This window comes from Chrysemys picta, chromosome 14 (genome assembly GCF_011386835.1).
Source record: "Chrysemys picta bellii isolate R12L10 chromosome 14, ASM1138683v2, whole genome shotgun sequence".
Lineage (NCBI taxonomy): Eukaryota > Metazoa > Chordata > Testudines > Emydidae > Chrysemys > Chrysemys picta.
In genome coordinates, this window is record NC_088804.1 from 44350689 (window position 1) to 44364654 (window position 13966).

At 48.2% G+C, this 13966-nt stretch overlaps 1 protein-coding gene across 1 annotated transcript in view; it reads left to right on the plus strand.

Annotated features, from left to right (window-relative positions):
- The first annotated feature begins 5057 nt into the window (after nucleotides 1-5057).
- PMFBP1 (polyamine modulated factor 1 binding protein 1) overlaps nucleotides 5058-13966 on the plus strand; it is a 354325-nt gene continuing 345416 nt past the window's right edge. Inside the window, exons 1-2 of the mRNA XM_065567688.1 lie at nucleotides 5058-5253; nucleotides 6706-6851. Of these exons, the coding sequence (XP_065423760.1) occupies nucleotides 5208-5253; nucleotides 6706-6851 (192 nt within the window). The 5' untranslated portion in view covers nucleotides 5058-5207. The remainder of the gene's footprint in view (nucleotides 5254-6705; nucleotides 6852-13966) is intronic.

The window sequence follows — 13966 nt, forward strand, 5'->3', positions numbered from 1 at the left end:
TCTCACTAGCCACTGTTTGGAAGGGAGCTAGATTTATCTGACCTCTGTTTTCAGGAGAATGCTGTTTCAATAGCTCTTCCTACCCCTATATCAGCTTTCCCCATTTTCTAGGTCTAGTTGATGGTACAATATTTGGGGCTTCTCTTAAGCAGCTGTCAAATCTGTTGTTTCTTTGACTGACAATCTAAGGCAGGGGTCAGCAACCTATGGCACGCATGCCAATGGCAGCACGCGAGCTGATTTTCAGTGGCACTCTGCGGCCGGCCTGGGGTTCCATCTGTAAATGGTTTTCCGTTTTTTGCAGTGCACTGTGCAATCTTGTAACTTCCTTCTGGAGCTTTGGCTGGAACACCTGGTCTAATCTCAGTTGCTGATGACTTATGACATGCAGGAGACCAGGCTAAATAAGCTGGTGGCCCCGTCCAGTCATGGACTCTCTGGCTTATCTGGCCCCCATCACTGCAGTAGCTGAGCAATTCACTATTTTTAAGACACTTACCCTCCCGGCAGCCATGCGGGGCAGGGAAGTTGTTCCCATTGTACAGAGGGAAAACTAAGGCACAAAGGAGACATCCACACTGTGATAAAAACTCGCCGCACCAAGTCTCAGCCTGGGTCAGCTGACTCAGGCTTGCAGGGCTAAAATTAGCAATGTAGATGCTGCGAGACTCTTTCTGGGATCTCTGAGCCTGAGCATCAACATCACTCTTTTCAGCCCCGTGAGCTGGAGCCAGCTGCTGCCCATTTATTGCAGCACAGACATACCCAAACAGGTTCAGTGACTGGCCCAAGGTCGTACAGGAAGCCTGTAGCAGAGGAAGGCAGGGGCAGTGAGTTGTATAGGCCTGTGGTGCCCGGGCTCCAGGAATATTCGGGGCCCAGCTTCACCAATGTTTGGAAAGGTTAACAACTGATCACTCAGACGCCTGTGTGCAGCTTAAAGTATCCAAATACGTGCCAGACATTGGAAAACTCAGCAAGAAAAAGCAAGGGCAAGGATCACACTAAACTGATAAGATCTGCATTTTAATTTAATTTTAAATGAAGCTTCTTAAATGTTTTAAAAACCTTACTTACTTTACATACAATAGTTTAGTTATATAATATAGACTTATAAAGAGAGACCTTCTAAAAACATTAAAATGTATTACTGGCACGCGAAACCTTAAATTACAGTGAATAAATGAAGACTTGGCACACCACCACTGAAAGGTTGCCGACCCCTGATCTAAGGCCTTAGGTGTGTGGGGGTTTGTCCTGCCCTAGCAGCCTCCCGCCTCCCACACGCGGCAGGAGCAGACTCCCTATCTCCATATAGCTTCTCTCATGGCAAAGGTAGGGGGAGGTGTAGACTGAGGGCCTGTCTGTCCTGGGGCAGGAGTGTGGATGTCTGTCGGGGAGAGGGAGTTTCCCTGAGCTGGATAGGAGGGGAGGCAGGGTAGGTAGAGTGGGTTTGTCTACCCTAGTGCAGGGGCTGAGAGGGACTGGTAGGGAGCTGGGTGGGAGGGGATGTTATTCTGGTGCAGGAGTGAGATGTGTGCTCTGGCAATGGTTAATAGAAGGGTGGGATATCGGCTCCCACCAGCTTCCCCCATCACTTACGAGCCCCCATGGTGCAGACTCTTTCTTCCCTCCCTGGGGGATCTGCACCTGAAAGTCTGCATAGGTGTGTATAAGGGGATTGGCTATCTGCAAGCCTTTGACAAGGTCTTTCACTAAAGCCTGTTAAGCAAAGTAAGCTGTCATGGGATAAGAGGGAAGGTCCTCTCATGGATCAGTAATAAAAGACAGGAAACAAAGAGTATAAATAAATGGTCAGTTTTCACAGTGGAAAGTGGTAAATAGCAAAGTCACTCACAGATCTGTACTGGGACCAGTGCTGTTCAACATATTCATAAATGATCTGGAAAAAGCTTATGCTCTAATAAATTTGTTAGTCTCTAAGGTGCCACAAGTCCTCCTGTTCTTCTTTTTCTGGAAAAAGGGGTAAAGAGTGATGTGGCAAAGTTGCAGACCATACCTAATTGCTCAAGCTCGTTAAGTCCAAAGCTGACTGCAAAGAGTTACAAAAGGATCTCACAAAACTGGGTGACTGGGCAACAAAATGGGAGATGAGATTCAATGTTGATAAATGCAAAGTCATGGACATTGGAAAACATAATCCCAACTATCCATATAAAATGATGGGGTCTGAATTAGCTGTTACCACTCTAGAAACAGAGCGTGGAGTCATCATGAATAGTTCTCTGAAAATATCTGCTCAATGTGCAGTGGTAGTCAAAAAAGTGAACAGAATGTTAGGAACCCTTTGGAAAGGGATAGATAATATCATCATTCCCCTTTATAAATCCACTATATAAGCCCACACCTTGAATATAGGATGCAGTTCTGCTCGCCTCATCTCAAAAAAAAAAAAAAAATTGGAAAAGTACAGGGAAGGGTAACAAAAATTTTTAGGGGCATGGATCGATTAAAAAAAAGGGGACTGTTCATCTTAGAAAAGAGACAACTAAGAGGGGGAAAAGTGAATAGGAAGTGTTATTTACCTCTGCACGCAACACAAGAAATAGGCAGCAGGTAAACAAACATAAGGAAGTACTTCTTCACACAACACACAGTCAAGCTGTGGAACTCATTGCAAGGGGATGTTGTGAAGGGCAAAAGTATAACTGGGTTTTAAGAAGAATTAAATAAATTCCTTGAGGATAGGCCCATCAGTGGCTGTTAGCTATGATTGTTAAGGACGTAAACCCATGCTCTGGATCAGGGCCAGCTCTAGGATTTTTGCCTCCCCAAGCTGAAACAATTTTGGCCGCCCCCCCCCCCTCGGTTTTTTTTCTTACCCCACCCCCGGCCCCGCCTCAGCTCCGCCCCGTCCCCAAATCCCCAGCCCTGCCTCCTCCCCCCAGGCTCTCAAACCTGAGAGGGAGGGGGAGCAGCGGCGCGCAAATCAGCTGTTTCTTGCGCCATGGCCGCTCGGGATCTCCCCCTCCCTCCCAGGTTTGAGAGCCTGGGAGGGAGGGGGAGCAGCGGCGTGCGAGTGGCAGCAGTGGAGGTGAGCTAGGGTGGCCGGGGCACATTTTTAGGGGCGGCATTCTGGCGCCGGCCATGCCGCCCCTAAAAATGTGCTGCCCCAAGCACCAGCTTGTTTTGCTGGTGCCTAGAGCCGGCCCTGCTCTGGATGTTGCTAAACCTCTGACTGCCAGATGGGACTGGACGATAGGGGATGGATCACTTGATAATTACCTGGTTCTGTTCATTCCCTCTGAAGCATCTGGCAATGGCCACTGTTGGAAGACAGGATACTGGGCTAGTTGGACCTTTGGTCTGACCCAGTATGGCTGTTCTTATGTTACAAAGGTGTGGTAGTGTCAGGGTAATGTTTGCTGAGGAAGAGGGGAGGGGTCATAGTGGGGATTTCTGTCCTGGGCCTCCGATGCATCTTTACTACAGGCAATGGGGCAGTTGCCCCCTGATCATGGTTTGCCCCACATCCCAAAATTTTCATAGGTTTTTATGTTCCATTACATCTTCTACTTTTTACATTTCCTTCCCCCACCACTTCAGATTTTTCAGGATATAATATAATCACATAGAATATTCTATAGGAGGACACAGCTTTGCCACTTCCCCCAATTTTTCTGAAATGAGCCTGCCCTCCCAGCAGGGGACTATCTGGGGGATAGGGGGCTGTCTGAGCTAGTGCAGGTGGGAGCCATCCCAAGGCAGAGGGTATAGGGGGAGGCTCTCTGCTCAGGGGGGTAGGAGCTGTAGAGGGAGGCTCTATGCCTGGTGGGGTCAGGGGGTAAGAGCATAAGAACAGTCCGACTGCGTCAGACCAAAGGTCCATCCAGCCCAGTATCCTGTCTTCCGACAGTGGCCAGTGCCAGGTGCCCCAGAGGGAATGAACAGAACAGGGCAATTATTGAATGATGCATCCCCTGCGGCCCACTAGGACCTGTAGGGGACTCTGCCTGTGGGGGTGCTCTCTGCCTGATAGGGCCATAGAAGGGGCTCTGCCTGGTGGGTCTAGGGGGCTCTGGGGCTGTCGGGGGGGGGCCCTCTGCCTGTTGAGGACTTGGGCCATAGAGGGTCTTTCAGCCTGTGGGAGGGGAGTACTGGCCCTCTGCCAGGGGAGAGAGGGGCAGTTGGGGGGGTGTCTCTCTGCCTGTAGGGCTAGGGACCATGTGTATGTGGGGGGGACTTTTTGCCCAGGGGGAGGGGCTGTGGGGTTCTCTGCCCGTGGGGGGAGGAGTTCTCTGGATAGGGGCTGTGGAAGGGGACTGAGGGCTGTCTGACTGTGGGGGCAGGGGTTGTGGGAGGGGGGGCTCAGCCCGGGGAGGCAGCAGGCGGGGGATGTGGGCGGGGGGGCTCTGTCCCGGAGGGGCGGGGGATGGGAGGGAGGGGGGCATGTGGGGGGGGCTCTGTCCCGGAGGATGGGGGGGAGATGTGAAGGGGGGGCTCTGTCCCGGAGGGGCGGGGCATGTGGGGGGGGAGGGGGGCATGTGGGGGGGGCTCTGTCCCGGAGGGGCGGGGGATGGGGGGGAAGGGGGCATGTGGGGGGGGCTCTGTCCCGGAGGGGCGGGGGATGGGGGGGCTCTGTCCCGGAGGATGGGGGGGGAGATGTGAAGGGGGGACGCTGTCCCGTAGGGGCGGGGGATGAGGGGGGGGCTCTGTCCCGGAGGGGGGTTGTCCCGGAAGCCGGACTGTTCGCCCTCCCCGCAGCCGCCGAACACACATTAACCCGGGAACTTGACCCCCCCCGTCACCATAGGAACCGCGGCTGGCCGCTCCCGTTTCCTCCTACAGAGCTGCCCCAGCCCGTCTCCATAGCGACCGGACGCTTGGCGTCCTCTCCACCGAGCTTCCTCCAGTTCACCGATAGTCCCGCCTCCTCCTTCTGCCCAATGGAGCTCGCCCATGCTCGAGATGCTGCACTTCTATTGGGGGACGCATCTGTTATTCAACGCTAAGTACCGCCCAGACGCCAGCAGCTTCGAGCGTCCCTCTCCGAGGAAACTGCCGCACGTCCCGGCCTGCCTCCGCGCCCCGCCCCATTGACCGTTGATTGGACAGAAATCGCGGTAGGGGGCGGAGTCGTGGTCAGGACGCATCGCGAATGGCAGAGGGACTTGTCGGTCAAGAGCTGGGCGGGACGCGGGTCTGGCGGCCTCGTTCGAACCGCAGAGCCGGGACCCGCGAGCAGCATGGAGCGGCTGGGCCGGAGCGCGGCGCGCGCGGGGGTCGCCCCAGGTGAGGGCCGATGTCACAGGCCCCGGGGGGGGGGTCGTCAGGGTAACGCCCTGTGACGGGGGGGCTTTTAACGGGGTGTGTGTGTGTGTATCGCCCTGTGACGGGGGCTGGGGCGGGGGGCGCGTTAGTGTCATGCCCTGCGTGGCGTTTCCACACCCTTGAGCAGTGTAGTTCTACTGACACGAGTTTGTAGTGTAGACCGGGGCTCAGAGCCAGAACTCTGTTAATGTGAATTAGGTACCTTTAGTTCGTGGTAGCAGGTATTTACAGTGCACCACTTTCGTGCAGTGATATTCAGACCTCAGCAGGGTTGCCAACTTTATATTTGCAGAAAACCAACCACCCCTGCCCTGCCCCTTCTCTGAGGCCCTGCCCCTGCTCCCTCCATCCCCCCCCCTCCCTCCATCACTCGCTCTCCCGCACCCTTGCTCACTCGCTCATTTTCACTGGGCTGGGGCAGGGGTATGAGAGGGGGTGAGGCAGCAGGTGGGGGATGGGGCCAGAGATGAGGGGTTTGGGGTGCAGGAGGGAGCTCTGAGCTGGGGCAGGTGGTTGGGGTGTGAGAGGGGGTGAGGGCTCTGGCTGGGGGTAGGGGTTCTGGGGTATGGCTGGAGATGGGTGCAGGAGGGGACTCCAGACTAGGGCAGGGGGTTGGGGTGTGGGAGGGGGTACAGGCTCTGGGCTGGGGGTGTGGGCTTGGGGGAGGGCAAAATGAGGGGTTTAGGGTGCAGGAGAGGGCTCCGGGCTGGGATAGGGAGTTGGAGTGGGGGTGTGTGTGAGAGCTCCAGCTGGGGGTGTGGGCTCTGGGGTGGGCTTGGGGTGCTCAGGGCTGGGCCAGGAGGTTGGAACATGGGATGGGGTGCAGGCTCCAGGCGGTGCTTACTTCAGGCAGCTCCAGGGAAGCAGCAACATCGCTCTCTGGCTCCTAGGCGGAGGGGTGACCACAGGGCTCTGCGCATTGCCCGAGCCTGTGGGCACTGCCCCTTCAGCTCCCACTGACCCTGGTTCCTGACCAATGGGAGCTGCTGAGCTGGTGCTGGGGGCAGCATGCAGAGCCCCTGTTGCCTTCCCTCCGCCTAGGAACCAGAGGGAGATGCCAGCAGCATCCTGATTGGTTAATAATTGAATCACACAGTGTTTTAATATCATGTGCTGCAAAGAGCTACAGGAGACACATTAAAGAGTTACTTGCGGTTTGTGAGTCTCAGTCTGAGTATCACTGGGTTAGTGCATGCTGCTACTCACACCTGTGGGGCTAAGCATACAAGCTACGAGTGATGTGGTAGATTCTGCATTATGTGAAGTGTTTAATTGAGATATGCTGTAATGACCCAATCAAAAGCTATGCCCTGTGTTATACAGGCTGTAGTACTAGATGATCACATCGGTCCTTACTGACCTTAAATATATTAACCTGACCTTGATAGCTGCTTTACTTGCCCTTTCCTGCAGAAGTTGGTGATGAAAGGGAAGCAGATGCCCATGATCCCTGTTGCTCTTTTGAGATGAAGCAACTCTTTGGAGAGTTCCATATGTTGTATCAAGAGCGCCTGCGCCAACTCGAAATCATGGATGATACACAGGAGGAGATTCTCAGAGTGAGTCTTTCCCAATGGAGCACCTCCTTGTCCTGTTGAGCAACCTTCAGGGCACCTGGGGCTCATCCTAACTGTGTGTCTCCCAATTATACAAGGAGAGAAGCTAATGGAGGAATCACTTCATCATTTTCGGGAGGTGTAGAAGCACCAGATGCTTTGCTGGTGGAGCTCAGCAACAAGACATCTCACTGCATTGGCTTGTGTCGTGTTGCAATTGCCAGAGGTTTTTAATGGGATGGATATAAGTAGGGTGACCAGATAGCAACTGTGAAAAAATGGGATGGGGGTGGGGGGTAACAGGAGCCAATATAAGAAAAAGTTAATGTTCCAGAGGGGTAGCCGTGTTAGTCTGAATCTGTAAAAAGCAACAGAGGGTCCTGAGGCACCTTTAAGACTAACAGAAGTATTGGGAGCATAAGCTTTCGTGGGTAAGGACCTCACTTCTTCAGATGCAAGAAGTGAGGTTGCATCTGAAGAAGTGAGGTTCTTACCCACGAAAGCTTATGCTCCCAATACTTGTGTTAGTCTTAAAGGTGCCTCAGGACCCTCTGTTGCTATGTTAATGTTGTCCTCTTGCTGAGTATATTAATGTAAGTATTACTGCTTACAGGGAGAATGAGGAGTTGGGGTGAAAGATACAATAAGGTGATTCTTCTTCAGTCTCTGTTTTCTCCCGAACTGCATCTCCTGTTGTCATCACACTCTCTGCTAGCCCCAAATGTTGTGCTGACACTCTACCTTCTAATGTCTTTCCTGGCTGGTGAAAACCAGTGGGGAAGGATTGGGTCCATTGTTGGTTGAGGTTTCTCTATCTGGGGGGATGAAGGGGTTGTGGTCCTTGTGTTTTTAAGCTATTGTGAGGCCCATTCTCAAGAAAGCCAGATTGTTGGCTCAAGAGTTGGTTAACTCTCAAGTGGCATTCCATCTATTGTTGGAGAAAATTGTGGGTGAGCACCTCTGACAATTTCTTGGTTCCTCAAGCTGCCTTGACCTTGGTCAATCTGGTTACAGAGATGGATATGATTGTGTTATTGGCTGATCTTTTTCTACCAAAGGAAGAAGATAAAGTGTCGTTGTTCAAGGGATTTTCCTTACACATTTGTGGAACTGCTCCTGAGTGACTCAAGCCTATTTTTCTGAGAGAATCCAAATGGCAGTTGTAGCAATTGTTGCTCTGCTTCAGGAGTTCGTTTCTCTACACTAGAGATTGAATTTGGATCCTAGACCAAAACTCCTTTTATTTTAAAAAGGGACATTAGCAGTTGCTATTTAATTTATGCAATTAAATGGGATAACTGCTAATCAGGCGAGGCCAGGCTGATCCCTTACAGAGGCATATTTGACAGTTACCATTTATTCTATGCAATAGTTCAATGGGGTAATTTCCAGTTTATTTTTAAAATGAGTTTTATCATCACCTGATCCTGCAAACCTTTCTCTACACCTTCACCTGGACCCCCCTGAAGAGTCCCATTGCCCCTGTGCATCCAGATCCCCCTACTGAACTACCCACACCCAGATTGCCGCACACAGAACCCTCTAACCCAGTGGTTCCCAAACTGGGGTTCACAAAATGTTACAGGGGGTTCTTAGGAAAAAATTCCCTAATGGCGGACAAAGCTGTCCCTAGGGACCCTGGGCAGCATGGGGCCAGCAGCCCAGAGCCCCTGGACTTCCAAGAGCTAAGCAGATCAAAGCAAGCATCTCTATCACAGTGAGGAGATTTAAACTTCAAGACTCCCTACAAGAAATGGAAAGGGGGGTGGATATTTTTTGCTGTTTTTAAAATTAAATAGGCAGCTAGTATTGTTTTTAAAATTACTATGAAGAACAAGTTTAAGCTTTGTTGTAACATGTGTTGTTTGCCTGGACTGCTCAAGACCTGAATGCTTGCGTAGGAGGAACTCTTTGAGTTGGCTTCTTAAATACCTTCATGCTGTTTCACATCTGATACTCCTTGATGAAACATAGGAGCCTTGTCTTATAACAGACTTATTCAAAGTGCTACAAGCTATGAAAGTGAGATCTTGAAAGAGTGTTGCTGTTTTCATAATGTAATAGAAATACTGTAATGATAAATAATAATTAATAATAAATAGGTTGTAATAAGCATGTCATAAAAACAAATTTTATATTTCCAAGATCACTGCTTTTATAATTTCTACTCAGGTAAAGGAGAAAATCCCTGGAAATATTCATTTTTAAGGGGGAGTTCGTGAGACTTGACATTTTAGTGAAAGGGGTTCACAGGTTGTTTAAAGTTTGGGAACCACTGCTCTAACCCCACACCTGGCTCTCTTCTCCCCCCCGCCCCACACACACACTAAGCCCCTCCACACTTGGATCCTGCTGGGCTGAATCTGCCTCCCTACACCTGATGTGCCTGACATGTAACTGCTAATCCTGGTGAGTTGCTTCCTGCTACTCCTGAGAGAATTCTGCATCAAAAAATTAAAAATTATGTGCCAAAGAAATAAAAATTCTGTGTACAATATTTTAAAATTCTACAAAATTCTGCAAATGTTATTTGTCAATAAATAAATGTGGAGGCTCCAGCAGGGATCACAGGTGACTGGCTGCATAGAGGTGGGAAATCATCCTGCAGCCCTCTCCCTGGGATGTGGACCTCTGGGGCAGCCCTGGCCCTTGTGCTGTGTCAGGGTTGGGTGCAGCCTCACCGCTGAGTCCTTGTCCCGAGGTGGGGGGAGCTCTGCAGGGTGATCTCCCACCTCCATGCAGCCAGTCATCTGTGCGCCCCACTGCCATGCTGGAGCCTCCACATTTATTTATTGACAACATTTGCAGAATTTTATAATATTGCACATAGAATTTTAAATTTTTTGGCACACAAATCCCTCAGGAATAATAATGAAAGTACTGATTGTGACCAGTGCAATCCGGGTTTATTAAAATCCTTATTTGATCTCCCCACGTCCTCTAATTTTGTGGGTAGGCATGAGTTTGGGGTAGCCACACCTTTATTCCATATCACACTGACATTGTGTGTGTGTTTGTGCAGACTGAAATTAAAATACATAACAAGGAATAGGTCTTCAGCACTGGAGTGGGTCACTGTGTAGTTATGCTGTTTATTCCTTGAGTTCAAAGCGGAGGCCATCATTCCATTACAAATCCTCATATGCAGGGGTAAAAAGTTAGCTCCCGACTAAATCTTTGTCAGTTTTGAAGAGTCTGCAAGGCAGTTAAATTTTGAAAGTTTGAGCACCCGAGCTTTGTGATTTGATACTTTGTACTTCGATAATTCGAACAGTAGTTATTACATTTTGCTGCATTGTTTATAGCACATGATATAGATCAGTTTTTAAAATGAGCTGCAATTTACTGCACAGCACAGCAGCTGGGTTGACACACAGCTGTAATCTAGTAAATCATATGTTTCTGGAAATTAGAACATGTACTTGAATATGTATTCATTCATTTGACTTCAACAACTGTGACTGATCAACTGTGAACTCTCTGGTAAATAATAGTCAGAAAAACAATCCCTATTAAACAGGTAGTTCATATTGCTTACTGGTGAGATGAGTTATTTTCACCTTACAGTACCTTCCACAAAATATTTTTCCTCATTTTACTGTTAGAAATAATCCTGCTTAAAAAATAAAATGCACAGAACAAAATAAATATATACATTGTTTAAATTATAGTAAGACTGACACATTGTTAGCAAAGTCAAGAAAACACATCCCAAAGATGTCTAAATACAGGTGAGGGGATCTAAGGCTCAGTCATGTGTTAACCATATGACTGGTATTCCCCTACCACCTGCTCTGCTGCCATCATCAGCTGATATCACTAAGCCATTAGGGCCCTGATACTGCCAATGTTTGTCCATGTGAGTAGTCTCATTGAGTTTGGTTAGCCTATTTGTGTGACAAGGACCCCTTGGGTGATTAAGGGTTTGGAGCTGCACTTACAAGCACAGGAGGTGTGTGTTACTGTTCATAACAATATAATTGCTGTTCAGGTATCAGCTACTTGGATATGTTTCTTAGCTATAGCTGGTTTAGGTCACTGCTCTTCTAATCTTGACTTGGTTTGGTCTGCATTATTAGTTGACCTGGCTGGGCAGGTCATGCTCTTTGGGGGTGACTTGGTAACTCTGTGCTAACTTGTTGGATGGACCCTGCTACAGCCCCCTAGAAGTTCTAGAGTGCATTTGTATGTCAAAGTACGCTGTGGAACTTCTAGTGTGTGGTAGCAGGGTTCATGTGGTGAGTTAGGGCATGGCGTGCGATAGATTCACATTCTGGCTTTCACTGAATTAATTTGCTGTGTAAACAAGCCTATTGTCATGATTGAATGTGCTTTAGCTTATGATTTTATAACTTTTGATATCTCCCTTCTTTTTGTTTCTAATCAGAATCTTATTTTATATTTGCATTTTGTTAGCTTTTCCTTTGTTGATATTACTTTTTCACAAGGAATTGTTTTTTCTCTTTGTTTGCTTAATTCTGACTTAAGCATGGTCTAGCCAATTTGTCCACATAAGGAGAATCATAGAATATCAGAGTTGGAAGGGATCTCAAGAGGTCATCTAGTCCAACCCCCTGCTCAAAGCAGGACCAATTCCCAACTAAATCATCCCAGCCAGGGCTTTGTCAAGCCGGGCCTTAAAAACCTCCAAGGAAGGAGACTCCACCACCTCCCTAGGTAACGCATTCCAGTGTTTCACCACCCTCCTAGTGAAATAGTTTTTCCTGATATCCAACCTGGACCTCCCCCACTGCAACTTGAGACCATTGCTCCTTGTTCTGTCATCTGCCACCACTGAGAACAGCCAAGCTCCATCCTCTTTGGAACCCCCCTTTAGGTAGTTGAAGGCTGCTATCAAATCCCCCCTCATTCTTCTCTTCTGGAGACTAAACAATCCCAGTTCCCTCAGCCTCTCCTCATAAGTCATGTGCTCCAGACCCCTAATCATTTTTGTTGCCCTCCACTGGACTCTTTCCAATTTTTCCACATCCTTCTTGTAGTGTGGGGCCCAAAACTGGACACAGTATTCCAGATGAGGCCTCACCAATGTCGAATAAAGGGGAACGATCACGTTCCTCGATCTGCTGGCAATGCCCCTACTTATACAGCCCAAAATGCTGTTAGCCTTCTTGGCAACAAGAGCACACTGTTGACTCATATCCAGCTTCTCGTCCACTGTGACCCCTAGGTCCTTTTCTGCAGAACTGCTACCTAGCCATTCAGTCCCTAGTCTGTAGCAGTGCATGGGATTCTTCCGTCCTAAGTGCAGGACTCTGCACTTGTCCTTGTTGAACCTCATCAGGTTTTTTCAGCCCAATCCTCTAATTTGTCTAGGTCCCTCTGTATCCGATCCCTACCCTCTAGTGTATCTACCACGCCTCCTACTTTAGTGTCATCTGCAAACTTGCTGAGAGTGCAGTCCACACCATCCTCCAGATCATTAATAAAGATATTAAACAAAACCGGCCCCAGGACCGACCCTTGGGGCACTCCGCTTGAAACCGGCTGCCAACTAGACATGGAGCCATTGATGACTACCCGTTGAACCCGACGATCTAGCCAGCTTTCTATCCACCTTACAGTCCATTCATCCAGCCCATACTTCTTTAACTTGGCGGCAAGAATACTGTGGGAGACCGTATCAAAAGCTTTGCTAAAGTCAAGGAATAACACATCCACTGCTTTCCCCTCATCCACAGAGCCAGTTATCTCATCATAGAAGGCAATTAGGTTAGTCAGGCACGACTTCCCCTTCGTGAATCCATGCTGACTGTTCCTGATCACTTTCCTCTCCTCTAAATGTTTCATAATTGATTCCTTGAGGACCTGCTCCATGATTTTTCCAGGGACTGAGAAGCTGAAGGGAAGATCTAATATTATCTATGATAATGGGGGGGGGAGGGATAGCTCAGTGGTTTGAGCATTGGCCTGCTAAATCCAGGCTTGTGAGTTCAATCCTTGAGGGGGCCACTTAGGGATCTGGGACAAAATTAGTACTTGGTCTTGCTAGTGAAGGCAGGGGGCTGGACTCGATGACCTTTCAAGGTCCCTTCCAGGTCTAGGAGATAGGATATCTCCATTAATTTAATTTTTATTTATGAATATTTCAGCGAATGAACTGTGTAAAATTCTTGTACTACACCCATTCCTCAGCCATCATCTTTTACCAAACCCCATAAATAGCCCACTACCCTTACCATGAAATCTCTCAAAGATGGGATGACAGTATTCTTTGCCTTTCCTATCGGTATTTTTAACTGAAGCAAGGATTTGAAGTAGTGCTGAACACTTTTCAGGAGTTCATGCTTGCCTTTCATTCAAGCAGAGTAAATGCAATCACCAATAATGCTTAGACTCTCTGAAGAGTTGATGCACTTGAAGAGATTCACATTATCTGTAGAATGGTTGAGACCTGGGATAGAATTGGATTGTTAGAAGTATTTTTTTATTTCTGGAAACTAAAAATATAGAACAAAACTATACAATTCATCCAACTTCTAGTCCTCAGCCAGTGCTGATTGAGAGAAGTCTGATCATTTGTGGGGAAAGCAGAGCACAGGTGTTTACATCTTTGATGGCAGAGTCCCATTTGGAAAGCCGGAATATTTTACAGTATTTAGAAAGAGGCATTTCTTGGGAATATTGGGTGTAGGTGTGGGTCCCTGTGAAAATAATTGTGGCTGGTGAAGTGATAGGAAGTTTGGTTTAATCTTTGGATAATTTCACTTGTGGGTTTTAGGATGAAATAGAGCTGGGGGAAAAAAACTTAACCTTATTAGAAGTATAAAAACTGGTGACTGTATCTTGGCTAGTGTTCCCTTTTTTCCAGTAAGCTGTCTGGAGGTGTATAACCCTAATAGCTTGTTGTATGCCATTAAAAGGTATTGTACACTCATAAAAGAATGACATTTTGATCAATGCTGTTAAAAGAATTAGTGTCTTGACACAGAAAAGCTTTCCTGCTGCAAGTTTAAAAATATGCCTTTAAAAGCTTTTTATTGAATACCTTTGCATCCTTCAGAAATGTGCCATTTTGGCATGAGGTTGCTCTGAAGTATTCCATATTGTAACTTAAATGCAAAATCTCCTATTTACCATCAGAAAGGCACCAGGCTAGG